Here is a 20,945-nt window from a genome sequence, read left to right on the forward strand (position 1 = left end):
AATAATGCAAAGTTAGTGTTGTAAAATCAAATCCGCAAATGGCACTGTGTGGCGGTGTAATGGAACGGCTTCATTTTCACTAAGAGCAAAACAAAGAAACAAAAACTCAACATCAATTCTCATTCATCCTTACTCTAATTTTGTCTCAAATGACTTAGACATTATAATTAATTTAATGGAGCTACTAAACGAAGTTGAAAAAGGCTCATTTAAAAAAGCACTCTTTTGATACCGCTAATGCTGAAAGTTATTTGGTTTGATTTTAGTTTTTTACATACTGCAGCACTTTTATTTGTGTTGGTTTCAGGGAGTGGCGCTATCATTTGTTGTACATAAGTAAATACGCAGCTGAAAACTATTCGACATAATGCAGAGTTTGCTCTGCATACCATTTATCATCATAAAAGTACAGTGACGTGGTTAGAGTCAAACAGTGATACGGTTTACTTTTCTCTTGTTTATCCAAAACACACACATACATGCACACAGCATTCCTTCCATTCCCAGTGCTGGAGCAGGCCCAAAATGACATATATGGAAGATAAACAGATGGATTTTTTTCGTTGCACATTGAGCTGTTTGCCTGCTGGCGAAGAATGCTTTGGAATCTGGCTGATGTGACGGACAGTTTTTTTTTCCCTCCTAATGCATAAACGATGCCACAATAGTGTTATTCATTTCCATAAATCCATTTAAATACACATTAAGACCAAGCGCAGAGGAAATAACATTCAAAAATCCTTGTACCTAAAGTGCAAATAAAGGTTGTGTGTGTGTGTGTGTGTGTGTGTGCGTGCGTGTGTGTGTGTGTGTGTGAGTGTGTGTGCGTGTGCGTACGTATTTATGTGCGTGTCAGTGAGTGGGTGTGTATCTGTGTGACGATGATGTGCCTGCGAATGCATAAACCAAATCCTAACTGTCAGTGAGAGAGATAGGGGTCACAGGTCGGCAGCTTTCCGGAGGCTTTCTCTCTATCTCCTCTGACAGTTCCCAAGATGCAGTGGGCCACCGGGGCACTGTGTCTGTCTCTGTCTGTCTGTCTTTCCTAAAAATCCGTCCAAAGTAGATCAGTACCCTTCTCAGAGTGTTTCATCCTGAACAGGTCAAGGACGGACTGCGTCCCCCTTCAGGAGTCTACAGTTTCTTTGTTAGCGAACCACTCTGCCACACTGGAGCTAACTGGGACATCAAAGAGGTTCAATGAGAGAGAAAATGGTCTTTTCTTCTGAATATGTATAATATAAGTATTTATAAACAAACCACTTTTGCTCTTCTCGAATGCTTTTATCCTCCTTTTGAATGAAGTTCATTCCTTTTGGAATAAAAGTACAAATTTATGCATAAGAAAAAATGTACTTTCTTTGGAAAGGCTTACTACAGTACGCTCATTTTGTTTTTGGTTTTGAAACCTTCATCTGAAGTATAGCTGTTTAAAGACAGAGGTGCTCTGCAGCCAGGACCGGAAGTCAAGTGGAGTCGTATAATGAAAGCATCTCCTTTATATACAAAGTTTAATCAATGGGCTGCTGCTCTTCTTTTCATGTGTGCATCATTTAAAGTGCATGTTAAGCTCTATTGAAGTTCACCTACATGACATGTCATGTAATGTCATTAATATTAATGACCCATCACTGTGTATTTTTCAGTCCTTACTGGTTTGAATCATTCAAGCAAGATTAAATCATTGAAGAAACATGACTGCGGTGAATGACATTATCTTTCACAGACATATAAGGTCTCTACAGGCTTTCACCTTTTTGACACAGAATGCAGACGTTCTTCACACAAGCTTCATGCTCAAAGTCTTTCAGTTAGGAATGCACGCTGCTGACGATTGAGAAACAGCATTGTGCTGCTGCGCTGTACCGGAAGTTAAAGCTCTGGTGGGCAAACTGTTCTTTTCCCGTGGAAGAATCAAAGTTGAGGTGGCTGACACTTCTGACCACATTCTGACATGTGAGAGGGGAGCAAAGGCAAAGAGGAGCAACTGAACAGTGCCTGCTGCATGGTAGGGAAGCACGGAGGGTGAGCTTTAGAAAAGATTCCTGTAAAGTGAATGTTGAGAAAATAAAAAAAGGGGGTAAAAGTTATTTGAAAGTCTAAATACGGTTTTGAAAAGCTGACAGTTGTGGAAAAACTGCTTCCAACAAAAACTTCAAGGGCCGGGCAGAGGTAACACATTCTGGGCCCGTCTCTCCCGCTTCAAGACAGGATTTGTTCTTAGCTGGCTGGTCATACTAAACAAGGGCGAGGTGAAACGCATTCTGTATAGCAGAGAAGCAAGTGCCTTTTTCACTCCAGTTCAAATGTCTCTCGAGGGAGGAGGTGTCATGGGCAAAGGCTGCCTTATGCGTCGCCACTGACCTCCAAGACATCAAAAGCATGGAGATAGTCTGACTATTGCTTTCAGAAGTCCGAGGGGACCCACATGCTGTTCACAGCCAGTGGTGACACGCTTATCTGCCAGGTAGATGTAGCAGGCTGTATGGGGATCTGGCTCTGAGATGTGTGTTGCAGCATAATTGGCCCAAAGCATGCAAAATCACTGATGTTGCTTCACAGCAAAGAGAGCTCAAGCCTCAAGGTTCCTTGTCTAGTGAATCTAAAGTGAAGTCAAGTAAACATCCATAATGCACATTTAAAATGTAATTAAGTGAAGCCTGACAAGCTTGTTATATGGCAAATATTAAGTTGGACCCAAGAAAGGTTGCAGGGACACGACACGCTTGCATTTTCCACAGTGGTAACACGGAAGGCATGCAACAAAATCCAGTGGAAAGCAAAGCAGAGTCGCCAGTATGGACCCTTGCACAACCATTCATGTCTAAGTGAAGCCGTGGTATATGAATGGCCAGCAGTCTGAAGGACAGCACGCCACACACATTTGTGAAAAGTGTGTCACATAGGAATGAGTGAGGCAGGGTGACTCCAGTTGGCTGCATACATTAAATTAGGAACACTACTCGAACTGGTTCGCTGGTGAAGTTGGCAGCACCCCACACCAAACACCCTGTCTAAAATACCTTTTTTAGACTGTTAAGTGAGTTTTCTCTCTAAATCACTCAGTCAGGACAGCTCTATTGCTGTGACTGACTTTGCGTAAGACAGTCAGTGATCTGTGTGTGCTCTCCAGCCTAGAAGTCTACAGATAAGAGAGGATTTGAGTAGTGCTACATAGGAAATCTCTCCTTTATGCGCAAAAACTTTAGAAGCCAGTTGAGTCCAAGGACATTTCAGACCGATAAGTTCTATTGACCTTCACATGACGGGGAAAAGAGACGAGAGTTTTTATTGTCTAAGCCCTTTGTGCATATTGTTAATATTACTTGGAGCACACAGCTATGCTCAGACATACTAAACAGTTGTTTGTTTGCAATGGAGACTGGCTGGCGAGCCCCTATGGAAACAGAGGCTCTTTCATTTGTTTGGTGACAGCATTTTACAAGTTGATCTAGATGTTTCTGTGGCTATACTGCAGACCTAGTAGTGCATCAACAGCGTTATTACGTTTAAATAAACGTGTTTAGGGGTGGAAAAGGTTTATTTATCAAGCATGTCAGCTTCTTCTCCAGGTCTCTACTAACATGGGGCTTAGGAGGCTTTCAAACCAACATTAAAGCTAAAGAAAACAATGTAATTGGATGTTCAGTTGTAAAGGGAAGGTTCATTAATTTTCTGCATTAGGCGTTTCAGCAAGTACCCAAAAATGACATGTTTACATTTCATGCAACAAAGCCTTCTAGCTGTCGTTGGAATGATGGGTAATGGTATTATAGAGATAGTCTATGTAGTGCTAAGATGCTAAGAAATGTGTGTGTATGTGTAAAGAATTATGAAAGACTATGTGTTGTTTGTGATTTGTCCAGGAAATGTTACTACAGAAGCCCAGTTCATATTACTGCACTTAAGACTTTTCTCATTGGGCCATCGGCTCCATCACTATTGTGTTACCTTGTTTGGCAGTAGTGACTTAACAGAATTTTACTTAAATTTAAATCTTCCTGATTAAGTACTTACAGTATGTTACGAAAACTATGATCCGTCCCTAAACCTAACCAAGTTGTTAGTTGTCAGCCAGCATATATTTTACTGGCCAACACATGTGCTGTTGGACACAGTGGTCTCATTGAAATGGAAAAGAAGCAGTTGCAGTGCCGTTGTTGGTGACGTTCATTGTGCTATACTTTAACATCAACAGCAGCACTGCAGCATTTCCTCTCCCGACACGTGGAGAGTCTTTTTTTTTCCCTTTACCTTCATTTAGCAGGTAAATGAGGTGAGTTTAAACTTGAAATGCACAAGTAATTAAATTCAATGAGAGTCATCATGTGGCATGCTGTCAACATGTCAATGAAACAGCAGGTGTTGGTGCAAAAAAACCCCCGTTTGACTAACTCTCGATCTGTGGTCACAGTTGGAAGTCTCCAACACACCAACGTCTTGCTCCACAGGTCACTGAGGACATAATAGGTTTGTCATTAGACAAACCTAAAGAAATTATCCCTCCAAGCAGGTAGGTTACATAATTATAGTTGTCACGATGACGGTACTCTTTGGTCCTTTTGTCCGCCTGTGCACATGCTGTTACTGTTAACTCTGACCTTGTCAAAGGGGGGTAACCTATGTCCATAGTACTATGCTCACAGATACAATGAATAATATAAATGTGTATAATTTCTATTTCTTATAATTTTATAAAGACAGAACAATCTTTGTGTTTCTTTCATTGGGAGTCTTTTTCTAACTGCAGTTTTGATTACCGTGTCCATCATCTCAATTTGCAATTCACTGAACTGAAAATCAAATTTTCTCTCCAATTAAATTACTTCTGACTTCAAAATCATTCACAGAGTGTCAACAGAAGCAATCAAAAGTTTTTAAATAGTTAAGTACAAGCAAGCAATCTTGTTTTTCAGGAATGTTTTAGATTCTTGCCACGGTTCTCCTGGGTGTCATGTTCAATAGCCTGAGTTTACGAGAAAGGGGAATATTCACAGAGTCGTATCACCCAGCAGGGTAGTTTAGCAGATACTCTGTCTTCTAGTCAACACTTTAATTAGTATTGTGTTGTGGAGAAACAACAGCTTCTTATTTCCTGTCAACATGCCCCTCTAGGCTACCAATTAATAAAAACCACCTCAAAGATTAGGTTCTCACCACTGCACTGCAATGAGTTCTCGATGAGATTCTGATTACAACAGAGATTACAATGGAGACAACTTAATGTGCGTAATGCTGGTGCTCAACTCTGATCTGACTCCGTACTGTTCATTGACACAAAAAATGACGTTTGAAAAATCTTGTAAGAGACAAAAGCACAAGATGTGTTCTCCCCAACTGAGTTTGCATTGTTGAGCGCACGCCACAGCTCTGTCACACCGTATGAACAGCAGCATGGTCTTATGAAGCAATCTGACATATGCCACACACTGCTGCTCCTCCATACTAATGCCACAGTGCCAGCATGAAGCTACATCACATAATAAGCAAGTGTCATGCCTCCTCACAGCAGCATTCTGTGTTTCAATATCAGTCATGTGTACATGTGCGGAAATTCATGAGAACTCAGTATTCTACCGAGCCGGTTAAACCATGTTAGTGATTCGACACCACTTCCTGCAGATGCAGCACTGCTTGAGCAAAGTTACAGACATGTTACAGCATCCACACTGGGAGGAAAGGAGACCTGGTTTCCATGCCAACAGCCTTTACCCACATATGGCCACTGCTTCCTGGCACAGAAACCCATTTAGATTCAGACACTCAATCAGAACACGGAAATTATTGAAAAATAATTAGGCCAGACAGTGACCACTTACTGTATATTGAGTTCAAGGTGAGGAATAAGTGGAAGTAAGAGAACAACTTGCGGATGGAGCAATACAGCCGCATTTAATAGCTCAGGAATGATAAACATAATTGGGAAAAGTTCAATATCCATCTCGAACAGCAAACAGCAGCTATGAAATATGTATGAAAATAATTTCAGATCCATATCCTACTATACTGTAAAGCTGCAGACACTGACACATACTGTATAAGAATGGAAGTGGATCTGCACCCTCTGAATGGCCAGAAAAATATTTAATATATTTACGTGCAATTTGGGGTAATAGAGCCCGAAGGTCCATTTTATTTTTATTTTATTTAAATTATTATTATTTTACTTACTTACCATTTTTTAAAAAGGATTGTATGAGGAAAAAGAAAAAAAACACTTGCAGCGATATCTCTTCTCTCTCTCTTTTCTTTCTTTCTCAGCTATCAATAAAGAACAGATATTATCCAACACCTGATTTTATTTGTGCCACAATCTTTCTGATGAATTTTTTTGTTTCCTCTCCCTGTGTTAATGTTGTGTGCTGTGCAGTTTTCCCTCTTTAATCTTTTTTAAAGGGTGCACTTTCACATCATCTCCTTATGTGGAGAAAATTTTTAGGATTCCAATTACAATATCTGAAATTCTAAAGAATTTAAAGTGAATTGCTCTTTGAAACGGTGCATTATTAAACTATCATATTGTCATTATTTCAGTGGCATAAAACTGTTTCAAAATTACAATAATATAATGTATCACAATTAATTCTTAAAATAGATATCACGCAACAAAAGTAAATATTGTGACAGGCTTATATAATATTGTCAAATGACAATGTTGTTGTCTATATTTTTCTATATTATTTCTACTGCAATATCAAAAAGCCAGCAGGCAGCCTGCCCGACAATATGGCTAACTGATATGTTTTGAATAGTTCTGGGACAACAACAGAGCTCTATTTATGGCACAAAGTATGAAGATACAGTATACATCAAGCTTTACATACAAAGTATAAGTAGGATAAAGAATTATTGGCTTTGGTCTTTGGGAATAATGAAGATATAACTTATAGCAACAGTTACTCTTATAATATGAGTATATTTGTTTTATGTTGCATGTGTACCCATAATAATAATGTTAATTGCTTATAAGAAATAATATCAATATAATGTAGTTTTTTTTTTTTTAGGAAAATACAAAATATCCACTTTAAACATGGAGGGGCCATTTGATTGTACATGTAAAAAGCCTTCCGCTGCCTTACATCCGATCAGTTAAACTTGAGATAGGACGTGCTATAATTCGTGTAAGCGTGTGTGGTTACTGAAGTGAATACACTGAAGCACTTAAGACTGCTTCTCTCATATCTCGGGGCACAATGGCTGCTCAAAGCTAGGCCAAGCTTTCAATACACACCGCAGCCCAAATATTTTCAGACCCATAGATTTGTTTCGCTGAGCTGCATTAAAAGAGGGCCACATCCAGGGCAAAGAGAACATTACTTCCGTGTGACAGCAGGCTGTTTACTCCAGTGCCTCATATCCCCTTGGCCTCACTACTGGACCGAGTGTCCCCTTGTATTGATCCAAACCAAACTAAGTGGTCTAATCCTCGCATGCCACCACAGAGGACTGGGACAAAACTGTCTGCTGTATTTCCTGTCTGTCCGTGTGCGTGCGTGCGTGTGCGCTTGTGTGTGTTCTTATCTGCATGTTAAATCTGGAGGGCCGTCACGACTGTACCGAAACACAAGTGCCCTATTTTATACAAAAAGGAAATTCTAGGAACATGCCTGAAGATTTACGAGAAGCTAAACTGGGGCAAATAATTGTTCATGTAAATTCTAAATGCTATTCTTGGATAATCAGAGGACAAAAATTCACACAATGTAGAATTCTAGCAACATGATGCATTGCTAAATCCACCACCCTATTTTTTTTATTTTCTGAACTTTCTTAGATTCTGAGTTTGTAGTCTTTTTAAAATATTTATTTGACTTCTGACTTTCGTGGACTGATGCAACAAACGTGTCAGTGCTGGTTCTCTGTTTTATAAAGTAAGACTACATGAAGAGGGGCCACATGACAGAAATAGGGTCCTTTTACTTTGGGCTTAAGAGAAATCAGACCCATGTCTAATGCAGATCACATAGTGGATAGTGAGCCTGGGGCCCAGACGGACTATTCTCAAGGTATAAAGACACAAGAATGAGCATTGACTCAGACACATTAGAAATCAAGTGAGAGGGGCTCGTCTTTGCCCCTTGGGCAGAGACAATGGAGACTAGACCCAAACAGCCTCCATTGTTGATACAATATTGACATGGCACTAATAGCTCCGGCTATAAGACTGGGTGGAGGAGCAATCAGGCGAGACGAAAATTGCGTGAAGGCCAGGCTTACCCCTTGCTGTAGCCTCTCCACGACCCACTTTAGCTCAACAGCAAACACCATTCTGTTTGTCTCTGTACATTACAGTCAGTCGCTTGACCACTGCAGGCCAACTCCCTCAGGAGGTCTAGACTAGGAGTTTAAGTCCCACAAACACACATACACACGCCACGGCAGCTTCTGAATGAAAACTAGAACACTTCTTCAAACCCCAGTGGACATTACAGAGAAGATGGAATGCAATATGGCAATATCAACTCATTCTCTTAAGCTCCGAAGAAGACACTAGTAATGTTCTGCTTTTGGCTGATTACCAGCATTGGTTTGTGCCTGCACTAAACCACTGATGACTTCATCACACACAGATACGTGCAGCCTGTGTCTTCTTTCTGGGTCACCAACGAAAATGTGTTCCACATGCCATTTAATTCCTGCTGGCATCAAAAACAGCTTGTAGTGATGAGACCAAATGTGTGCTTAACACCATTCACAACCATCATAGTTCATCTTACGTGCGTGATGATCTGAGAGAGATTCATCTTGGCCAGCGTGGCTTGTATAGTCAGTTTCACTGACTGTAGGTATCCCAGTGGGGATAATTGGTTCTAAAAATACTACTCCAAGGCTCGGTGTCCACAGTTCATTCAAATAACGTATTGGCACATCACTGAGATGAAGTGTTTGGGAGATGAAGAGAAAGTCTGAAGATTGTTTTTATATCTATGTCATCATCCAGCCAATCATCCTGAACAGTAAAGTGCTGCACTGTTCTCAAAAGCTGAAATACTTTTATCATAAATCATTCAAGGGACAGCCAAGAAATGGTGGAGAGATAGAGACAGTGCAGAGTGTTTGTGGATACATGCAACACGTGCATGCTATGCTCATTGTAGACTGTTGAAGGTTGACAACACACAACATGTGACACAGAGATATTAAGGGTTAACACATTATTGATTGATAACTTTAAAATGGTGCTTGCCCACCTGTCCGTCCACCCACCCTGATTTTTATTAAACTTGGTGAAAGGGTGTAACATGGAGCCAAGGAGTAAGTCATTAATACTTGGAACGGATCCAAACCCTGGGGCAGGCACAAATGATTGATTAACAATGCAAGATAGGGACTTTGTGCTGCATTCATGCGATTTTGGAATAATCAGTAAGACAAAATGTAGTTTATTTTTCCTAAACTTAATCACGTAGTATTAATGCTTACACTTAAATGCAAAACTACAACCATCCATTCAATAGTGTGCACATAGGTATTGATAAGGTGTTGATAAGCGCCATTTAATGGGCTGAAAACATTCAAAACGCAGCGGGTGTCTTCCTTCCCTATATTGTATACTAGTGTGAACCCGCACAGAATAAAAACAGTCAGAAAAGGTGTTTGTTTAGCTATAACTTGCAATGCAGTGATTTATAGGACTTGCCTCGTTCTATATGTTCAATTTCTCAAACACTTCTCTTTACTTCACTTGTTTAAAAAATGATCCCAAGTCACTGATGCCCCATTTTTCTCTGCACAGCTCCAAACTTCAGAGGAAAAACAGAGTGCCAAAATATGTTTTAGTCAAGACTTATATTTCCCAAAAATATAGTATATTTTCCAAGAAAAGGCTTAACAGCTACTATGTGTTTTTTATTTGATTGTTTCAATTCTTTGAATTCTTCATTTTTCCTCATGTAATAATTGAAACAGTGTTACAAAAAATAATAAAACGCATTAAATGTATTTAAAGTCACAGCCACATAATGCTTTTCATTTTTTCTTGAGATTTAGTGCACTACAATTGAGTTTCGTGATTTTAAACCAATGAAATTACAGTACGACTACACACAGTTTTCTGCTAAAAATGATTTACATTTTGAATTAACATAAGCTGAGTGATGCTGGTGATGTGGTATTGTATTGTACTTCCAGACATAATATTAGCTCCCTTATGATTTGTGACTGACAGCTGTACAATGCATCCCAGCTGTGAATGTTATGGGGCCAGGAGCTGAGAAATGGAGTCTTTCTCCTCCTGAGAAGGCAGACTACCCACTGGAGAAATATCCGAAAAAGCAGTGAGCTCCCTATGTAAGTTGCTTTTCGTGGCGACCCATTGCTCTGTTGTAAATTGCCTGCATTTCAGCTTATGCAAATATAGCTGGTAAAAAGTGATATTCTCCTCAGAGACGCTTCTCTCGTTCCTTTGCTGCTCCCCCTTCTCCTATATCCCCATGACAATCCATCAACACAGATAAAACCCCACCATCTCCAGCTTCATTTCTCCTCCTCATAGAATTTCCTTGGCAGAGTGAGGTTGTCTTGCATCACTATTCTAAGGACGAGTTCAATTTATCCGTAGTGAAGGAGATTTCTTGGAAAGTATGTTGGGTTTTTTTCTTTTGTGGTTACACATGGCATCCCTTGGGCATGCATATTGATCCATGCTATTGTTTTGTCAGGTCAGTAGGAATAATGAGACTGGCTGCAGTAACTAGACTCAGCAGGTTGAGCACTTCTGCTCAGATATAATGTATGCGAACATGTCCTGTGAGCCGCTCTGCTCCCAGCGCTGTAAATGAGCTGTATGGGCCTGCTCAGGATGAATATGTATGACAGGAAGAAAGAAAGAAAGAAAAAAAGTTCCAAACTGCATTTCTTCTCCCTTAAAGGAAGGTTCACGAGGAGTTCGCCATCAAAAATATCCCTCAACACCTCCAGCACAGCCCCACTCCTCTGTTGATCCACACATGGTCTGAGGAATGAAAGCGAGAGTAAAACGAGCAGAGGAGGGCTACACTCAAGCTCACATCTCATGGACACAGGAATCCTTTTAGTGTTATCACAGGCAGCAGATATGTTCAGTGTGTGAGGCTGCACGGTAATCTATTAACACTTTCTGTTGATAACAAAAGACGAAGTCTTATAAAGCTGGTAGAAGTGACACAGAATGCATTAACATTTATGGTGCTCTCTCTTCTGCTTTTTTTGTCATCTCCAGAGTGCCCACTCTGTTCTTTTTCTCCTTAATGCAGTTCAGCACTTTGCCCATTCACCCCTTACTGTGTGAACCGCTGCAGAAGAAAATAATGACCAAACAAAATCCCCTGTGCATGTTTTGCATAAGGAAGTAGCCCATTTTCTAGAGGAGGAGCACACATTACCCTAGTTCTCTCAAAAGCTAAACATTAATGAGCACAGAGTTCCTTAAACAAAACACCTATTTAACTGTCTTTAAGAGAGATTAATATCACAGAACTTTTAAATTGCATCATGAGGCTCAAGGTAAGGATAAATCTTTAGCGTGTATAAGGTTTTAATTGGTATCGGTCCATGCAGCATAGACGTTGGTGATAAATAATAAGTGTGTTGCTGGTTAATGCCATTTATTTTGTTTGCTTGTTGATCTTGTTGATGTTTTATTTAGCAGAACACAATGTTTGTTGCTCCCTCTAGTGGTGCATCTCTCAAACTTTAATGAGCTTTCACTGAACTGTCAGCCAGATGTCACAATGTCGGAGTTTCTGGCCTGCTGAGTCGCAACCGCTCTCGACACCCTCAATGAAGACAATATAGTATATTCAAAGCAGAGCCACAGAAAAATAAGTTGTGTCAAGATTCATTCTAACTGACAGAGTTACAGTACATACACAGCACACATATAAAACGCAGAGATGAAATAATATGAGCTGGAACACAAGTGCTGTGTGAAAGCATAGGATAAAAAAAGGCCCTGCTGTTGGTGATAACACCCACCTTTAAATGTCTGACACCAACATTTTTCCGGCAATTGTTTAATTAGCTTAACAGATGGAATGCGCTTGAAGCTTGTTTTTTTTGTGATTTGTTTGGACTTGAATTAAATGAAAAGGCTTATCACCCTAATATAATGGAGGGTCCACGCAAAAGTTATGTTTTATTTGTACTAAAAAATGAACAGAAACTATCTACCATTGACATTTAAGAACCAGAAAGTGGAATCCTACCATCATTACACAGCGGTCCTCCAAATGTGGTCATGCTGCAGTCACAGCTGAAACCCTCCCACTGCTGAAGACACACACCCTGGTTGGCACACGAGTCCTCTTGGCACGTAGTGCTGGGGCCTGAATATGGAGACAAATAGCAACTTGGTGAGCAGACTTTTATAATAAGGAGAAGCACAGTCTGCAGATTGACTCTGCAGTGAAATCAAATGTCACGCAGAACATACAGACAATAGGCTTCTGCAAATGGAGGCATACAGAACAAACATACGAACACTATGCATACACTAACAGCTGTGTATTAGCCATATTTATATTGCTTCTATAAAAGCTGCTACACATTTACATTTGCAGCCAAATGACTATCCAAAGAATTAAACTGTATTCATTAAACAGGCACATGTACAGAATCAGCAAAAAAAACCATCTGTGTTGAGATTAAACTGCCATTCATGATTTCCATATTTTATTTTACGTTTATTTTAGAAAAGCAGAGTACAGAATATTAACTGGAACTGTATGTGTTAGATTACAGCCCTCATTTAAATCTGGCTTTTGTACAATACAGCAGCATGTCTATATCTGATGTAGCTTTATTATTATTACGTGTCTACAGTATACAGTGCACACTCTAATCCAGTTCACCTTTCCTCCTCCAAATGGCCACTTGTCTCTGACCACCTGTGCGGATGGTTAGTGCAATCAGAGAATGCATGTTAAAGCCAGCTGTGAATGGGGTCAGAGGACAACGGCGCTCACTTTGTAAGCAGTCGGGGCCTGAGTTATGCATGTGCTTTTTGAATAGCCATGTAAAAGTGCTTCCAGATGTGTCTACAGTCAGAGTGTCTAATCTTCGTGCTTATGCATCTATTATTTCCATCATTCCATCAGTCAGTCAGTCGTTCTGTCGGTCTGAGCCAATGTGCAGTAAGTATTCAGCTGAACAGACTGTAGAGCCCGTTTTTGTGACAGTGATGCTGCATTAGTCAGTTAATGGAGAAATGTTAGTGGAATGGCACAGGTTAGTATGGATGAATGCTCTTACTATATGTAGATGTTTTTACTTTTAAATATTTTAATTATGGAACTATTTTAGTTTGGGGTTTATTTACGTAATTCTGGCCACCTTTATTTGTCAATTTGTTTGTATTTAATGATCAACATTATGATGTTTGAACTACATTTATGGCACATGAACACTATATAATCTAAATAATGACACACAAACAGTAGTCTACTACTGCATGTCTGTATAATGTCCTTTTGGAACACATGTACATCACATTAAGTGCATATTTATTATATTGAATAAAGACATACATTACAACATTACCCTGAAACATCCTCTTTTCTGAATAAAGAGTAGCGTCAGTAGCTGCTGCTAAGCCTCAGAGTAGCTATGGTAACTGCTTAATAGATTAAGTGTTTGCTCTCGCCTACTCAAGGCTGAAAAATGCAAAAAATCAAATGCATCACACAGTGAACATTTTTTCATACGCTTCTGCAATAAATTTCAATATGTGTCTATTTAAATTGCATCTAACTCATGATATACTTGTGATTCCACAAAATCGCTCATATTATAATATCTCTAATGTGTCACAAATATAATGGAGCCTGCTTTGTCTTAGCTTGGGAGTCCAGTAAACAGTGAGACACCAGATGTGTAATGGCTCATAAATGGCTTATAAATATGTCTAGTGAATATAAGACATTAGCATTTCACATTATTAAGATACAGAATCATACTTTTTTAAGAAGAGCTCCATTTTTGTAACGCTTTCCATTTTCATATGTGAGAATAAAAGTTAAGAATAATAACTTCGTTTCAAAGTTGTGTTTATTACCAGTTTACAATGTTGCTATTTATTTATCAAAATGCATCTGAATTTACTTAAATGACCAGCCAGTGTTGCTACTTGTTTTGCAGCAGACTTATAACTGTTAAATCTTTTCATCCATGTAGTTCCTACTTACAATGTGGTAACAGGAATATGGCATCGGTAAACATGGTAATTATAACAACAATGAATAATTTCATGTAAAACATAAAAATGACTGAAGCTTAAATTAAAACCTTGATTTTTTTTTTTTTAAATAGGAAATTCATGCAGGAGAAAACATTGTTATGAAAACTACTAACTTATGAGTCATGCAAAATTATCTCATATATGTACAGTATGTCAACGAAAACAATCACGTCAAAAACCAAAGTTATGCCCAACAAAGACAACGTTCAATATGTGGGTGAAAATCAAAAAGTGAGACCCATAGACTCTGATACAAGATGGTAGTGATACTTGTATTCCTATGGGACTGAAGCCCATTCCATACGGCAGGTATCAAAGTAGGCAGATATCTTGTTCAGGGAGTGGAAAGTGTGGAGGTAGAGACTGTGGAGAGGTGGGGTTGGGGGGGGCAGAGGCATTGCAGATGCAAAGGGAGGAAGGACATCAGACTCTGTATCAGACAGACAAAGCTATCTACCTTGCAAGTCAGCTTTCATCAATGCAACTTTTGTCAGCAAAATAATAGGAAAGGAAAAGGCAAAGTATACCAGCTGTTAGTAAAGCACCCAGACGTCAGAGGTGGAGTAACAGAAACACAGACTGTTGAAGCAGGAGAGACAGAGCGAGGGATGAGGCAGATGTCTGTCCTCAAAGAGCCAAAGGGGAAACAATTTTATTGTATAATGGAGACCGGATTAAGTCAAACTGTGAAAGCAGCTACTCTCAAAATGGCATCAGCATTATGAAGAAAAAGCATGCAATTGTTGAGTCATTAATATGGGAAGTAGATATGCTTTGTCCATTATGTTCAATTTACAGCGATAGAAAACTGCATATTTTCTCTAATGCACACTGAAATGGTTGGTGTTTTAGTGAGAGAAATTAACCGCCTTTATGCTACCTTTTGACTCCTTTAGTACACTTCAATAAATGTGTTTTCATTGAGACAATTTTACACTGAGAGCGACCGTTGATACTGTGTGGCAGAAAGAAAAAAAACAAAATGAAAATAGCAAGTTTGACAGACCCGCACAGCAGGGCACTGAATTTGATTACATTTGTAATGTCGGAACATGAAAAGATCAGAAGTTGCGTACTCAATAGAAAAAGAGTGGATGAATTGTGAAATTAAACTAAGTGAGTGAAGTTGAAAAATAAATCAAATATTGTCTCTGGATGTGGTGCACACATTAGACTGGGCAAATGATATTCATGCATGCAACAAAGGCTTCATACATAATTCAAAAGGATTGCTTCTGGCAAACTCTCATATCCAGCAAGCATGCATAGAGCAAAACAGAATGGGGATAAAATGGGAAATAACACTGGCAGTACAAATATGGCAGAGAGAATAATCAGATTATGGCTAAGTGAAACAGAAATGATTGCCTGTGGAGGAGTGTCAGAGCTTGATGCATTCTAACAGAATACTAACACACTTTATGGATGTTAAATTATGTGCCACAGGTTGGCAGTGTGGGTGTGCTTCACAGTGTATGTGTGTCTTTGTCGGACAAGTATGAGAATGAAAGAACTCAGCAGCATTAGAGCACTGCATGGTGTTACAGTGACCCTTATAACAGTGAGTTAGACAAAATAAGCTTGAAAGCGATGTCAGACTTTTTGTTTTCTTAGTGGGCTGAGGTCCTACTCACCTTCACACCCTCTCTCTATCTGTCCCACGCAGTCCAGAGCATCTGACATCAAGTCTGGGAGCCGCCCGTTCAGATCCACTGATGCCAGACAACCTTGAAAACCCTCCTTGGCATGCACCAGTTTGGGCAGCTCTTTGAACATCTCCTTAGCCACCCCACCAATGTAAAGGTTACCTGTGCAGAAATATGACAATACTGACCCCTAGTGGAGAGAAAACATGGCACAAACCTCACCACATCTTGGTTGCTGCAGCAGACTAACAAGCATTTGAAAGTTTAATTCAAAGCACATCACATTTGAATTGTAATCAAACTGCATTTTTATAATAATAAATAATGATAAGATTTGTTTGATGAAGTATTTCATCCACATGAAAGAGTTCAAGAGGCTAATTATCACTTTTACTTAAAAAAAACATTTCTAATTGTGTCAAATGACATTCCATCGTATAATAATACAATGTCAATATTATTATATTTTCATGTCTAAGCCAGAGATTTATCATACGCTTTGTACCATTTCATTTACAATAATTACAACATTTTCAAGATAGCACACTAATTATGCCCGTATCGTTCGTTAGAATGTTTTTTATCTTGTTAACTGATCATTCTTTTAAATAACTTTTATAAAATGATGTTTGGCAAAGCAAAGCCTTTCCTATGAACCGCCTGCTCCACACGCACACCATTAGTGTTGGCTTCGGAACAGATGGGGGTTGAGTATTTTTGCTCAAGGGTACCTCAGTGGTGGTAATGAGTGTGGGCCAAGCATTACCTTTTCCCTCCACCCCTGCAGGGTTTATCCTGCTGGTGCAACCTTTCAGTCACAAGCCTGCTTCTCTCACCTCTAGGCCCCTGCTGGCCCAATTTAATGAAATCTTAAATTATATATCTATATATATATATATATATAAGGATTCACTATGCCTACACACCCTTCAGGTCGAGGTTTTTGGCTCCTGTGGTCGTCTGTGTGGTGATCTTGGTGTCAATCTTGACGGTGTGGAGGTTGTTGGTGTCCCTGGAGATGATGACATTGTGCCAGTGGTTGTCATTCAGCGGCTTGTTTGAGTTGCCTTTGATCAGGTGGGCTCCATTCCCCAGGTCGGATACATAGTGCAGGTAGCTGGAAGCAGATATTTAACAGCATGAGTCAATGCAGCCATGGGTAGAAGTGGAAGGACATGAAAGCGTGGCAATATGAAAACAGGCTTTGAAGTTGTTTCCAGAACCCCAAAATATGTATATAATTATTTATATATATTATTTAACTCTATTTCATATACAGAGTCTCATATTTGTCATCAAGTGCTTAGAATAGCTGACTAGAGCATATCACCTGCACAGAGCTCTCACCATGGCAGTGGCTGAGCCGGCGGCTAGCAGCTAACGGTGGGCAACAGTGGGGTAGAAATTAACGGTGTAACCTAAGGGGGAACCAGTGAGCAAAAATAATGTGGCTCTGAATGGTGTTATCAATGATAACCTTTGAATGAGAGCAATGCAGAGAGGCAGCAAGTGGGACACACATTGGGACTCACATGCACTAACATGCATGGATGGCCGGACCGGCTACCACAACATATTATTGTTGAAAACATACAAAGAGCGAGCGTGAATTTATTTTCTGGTCAGAACACTATTACTCCTCTTTATTTTTTTACACCCTTTAATAGGTGTTTACTGCAACATTAATGTTCTGAATGTCGTGTGCAGCCCAGTCAGCAGACAAAATGCATCAGATTATAATAAGAGTAGTGAAACCAAAAAGTAGAGAATGAGAAAAGTGTAATAAAGCTGTGAAAACTGGAGCAAGAGTGTGCGTGCTTGCTGCTCTGTGCCTGTGTGCTCCAATGTGCAGATATGAGAGTATCACAAAGTGCAGCTGTCTTAAAAGGAGCTAAATAATTGGCAGGTTGCAGCATTAACAAAGGGTTGTGGGCTGTGCTGAACAAATTGGTCTTAAATTATTTGGTTTTCAGGCAATTTATGATTTGCATGCTCGTTTTAATTAAAATGTATGACTTTAATGTTTAGCACATTGAATAATACCTTAACTTCAGGCATTACCTAAAAGAAGGTCATTCTATGGCTGCATTTCAGCAATAAGAAATGCGCCCTTGTGTAGTTGATTCCCTTTTATGTTGGGTATTTGTTGTGCCTTCATGAAGATTAGAAAGAACAGTAATAGCCGACAGCTCTTTCAGTAAATATTCTGGCATAGAGGTGATAAGAAAAGAATTTGAATTCCCATGGTAATGGCATAAAAAGCTGTCAAGAATTATATTCGGTTTGGAAACTGTCATATAGTAAAAAGAGCATCATAAAAACCATAATCCATTCATGTGGACATTCTTACATAAATAAACATCTTGCTAAACTAATATATAAGTAATTCCGCACAGTTTAAAGTGTTCCTTGTCATTACACCTGGTGGAAGGTGGGTCTGCCCTACAAATGAAGCTATGTGAAGCTGTGTACTCACTGATGCATGAGCAGCTACCTCATCTGAACCGGCACAAGAGAGACACCCACGCCACATCAAACTTAATTTTCAAATTTCCCTAAAGACGTTTCAGACCGGCAACATTGTTGCTTGACAAGTAATCTCACAGCAGGGGTGCACAAAACACCATAGTGATTATTCCTGCACCAAAAATGTAGTCAAATGAAGTTAAAAGAGCAAACTTATCTTTTTAATTTGGCTTTTACTTGAATCATTTTTTCTGCTCATGCATCTTAGTGTTACATCATCTCCTCTTTTATTTATTTATTCATTTGCTATTATTAATTAGTCTTATATATATAAATAAATATCTTTTATTGTTTATTTTATTTCATCTTACCTTACTTGATTTTTATTTATTTTATCTAATTAATTTCTAACCTGGTTCCAGTGTTTCCTCACTGCTCGACGCTGAGATGGAGCTTCCTCACTTTGTTTTTAATAGGATGGTTGGGGTGGAGGGTTGGAAATGGGCGGAGGTTGTTTGCTTGTTTCTATGTTTTATTATTATCATTATTATTATTATTATTATTATTAATTATTATTGTTGTTGTTATTATTATTATTCTCCTTTTTATGTGAAGCACTTTGTGTTACATTTCTCTTGTATGAAAAGTGCTATATAAATAAAGTCTGATTAATTGATTGATTGATTGATTGATTGATTGTTAAATTTAATGAAATACTGTATAGTTAAGGGTCTGAAAAAAAGCCCAGTTAAAGCCATTAAAGATGTAACAAAATTGAATGTAAATAGTTGGGAGAACAGGTAGTTGACGTTTTTGCTTTAATACTTATAGGCAGTTGGAAGGTTGCTGGTTCAATCACTGGCCCCTGAAGTCTACATGTCAACATATCTTTGGGTAAGATACTGAACTGCGTATTGCTTCCAAAGGCTGTACCATGTATGTGTGTGTGTGTGAATAGGTGAAAGCCGAATTCTAGTGTAAAAGCACTTTAAGTGGTCGATTAAGACTAAAAAAGTGCAATACAAATACAGTCTATTATGCATTAACTTTTACAGTGAAGTATCCACTTACCCTTTGACCAGCTCCACCACGATAAAGTCATTTCCATCCCCGCTGTTAAACAGAATGAGGCCATCCGAGGAGGTGGTTTTGAACTGAAAGAAAAGGTGCATGGAGTAGTACGCCTGCAGAGTAGTGAGGGTCACATAGCTGGAGCGTGACTTGAACGTGACAGGGTCGGCGATGATGTTCTTGAAGCCGATCATGGCATTGAGCTCACAGTAATCAATGTCACCGTTTTTACAGAGATCTATGTAGGCCATGCCATTGAAGGAGAGGCTCTGGAGGTGGCCAATGAAGTTAGAGGGCACCATGGACATGAAGCGCTTCTCTGTCACAATGCCTGTCTCAATGTTATGGAACTCCAGCTGGGTGTGGTCACCTGCCATTTGACCTTTGATCAGCAGAGGGAGGAAGGGAGAGAGGGGACGTTATTGAAGGAGAAATGATTTACAATTAGGAGTCAACTACAAATCCCCTACATTTACAGTAACACCATGTGACGTTAAAGGCACACTGTGCATAAATTGTTGCTTGGCGTTTCGCCTCGCTACATTTGAATTATTTTTTGGAGCTGTGTCCACATTTTCATAGCTTTGTGCCCAAAGGCTGAAATCCAGAAACATCCTGAACACAGCAAAATGAAAAGAGAAAATACATGCAGAAGGCAAAGTCTCAGACTGCCACACACTTCTAATCAGTCTAGAAGTAATGATTGAGAGGGATTATTTTTGTGTGAATCCATTCAAAATAATAACAAAATATTATGCATATTATACCTTTAAAGAAATGAAATAATAACTCCAGAAATAGACTTAATGTAAATTAAGTTAGCATTGGTTTTATTTCAGTCGTGCAGCGAACAATTAACAATCAGATGCAACTCTATTTTAAAGTTCTGTCTTTCTTAAAGTTTTGGTTTTGGTTTTGTGAATTAGTCATGAAGGGTTGCTGTTTTCTTGCTGTTTTCTTGCAGTTAGGTTACATTCGGTAATACAGCGTTGCAAAATGTACTATGCAGACAAGTACAAGTACAAAACAGAACAGTACATACTGTATATCTAAAAATAAAACGTTCTACTGCTGAATGAAAACAAGCCTTCACATACTGTCTATATAGTTGTAAAATGCAACATTAACTTTAATTGTTACCATTCTCCCACCATGACAAAATCCTTCACACTGTAGCTTATGAATGAATTTTGCAGTGAGACTTTAGACATATATCTAACATCATTCTGTTAGACACTATCTGATGAAAAAGCAACAAAAAAGTTGTCCAAAATGGATGAAAGCATCAATAATACACTCTATCAGAAAGACAAATGAAGGCTTGAACCTGCTGCAGGACCATGTTGTACAGAATAATACATTACTATAGTTCATTTTATAAAAGAAAAAAGGATTGACAGAGGATGAGAAGTACCTTCCACGGGCTGCAGATCATCTACGGTCAGTTTCAAACTCTTGCCTCTCCTGAACACACGCACTGTGTGCCACTCATTATCGTTCACATTCTGACCCGCAAAAATAGTCTCGGGACCTTTGCCTGCAGG

The 20,945-nt window shown here is 39.1% G+C and overlaps 1 protein-coding gene across 5 annotated transcripts in view; it reads right to left on the bottom strand.

Annotated features, from left to right (window-relative positions):
* The window catches only part of LOC131993618 (neurexin-1a-like), a 265,891-nt gene that overhangs the window by 116,378 nt on the left and 128,568 nt on the right, over nucleotides 1–20,945 (bottom strand). For all 5 annotated transcript variants that reach the window (XM_059359604.1, XM_059359603.1, XM_059359602.1 and 2 more), the window contains 5 exons: nucleotides 20,816–20,938; nucleotides 19,402–19,783; nucleotides 16,791–16,981; nucleotides 15,853–16,026; nucleotides 12,189–12,308 (listed from right to left, as the gene is read on the bottom strand). In XM_059359604.1, coding sequence (XP_059215587.1) covers nucleotides 12,189–12,308; nucleotides 15,853–16,026; nucleotides 16,791–16,981; nucleotides 19,402–19,783; nucleotides 20,816–20,938 — 990 coding nt within the window. The remainder of the gene's footprint in view (nucleotides 1–12,188; nucleotides 12,309–15,852; nucleotides 16,027–16,790; nucleotides 16,982–19,401; nucleotides 19,784–20,815; nucleotides 20,939–20,945) is intronic.

This window comes from Centropristis striata, chromosome 20 (genome assembly GCF_030273125.1).
Source record: "Centropristis striata isolate RG_2023a ecotype Rhode Island chromosome 20, C.striata_1.0, whole genome shotgun sequence".
In the NCBI taxonomy this organism is placed as follows: domain Eukaryota; kingdom Metazoa; phylum Chordata; class Actinopteri; order Perciformes; family Serranidae; genus Centropristis; species Centropristis striata.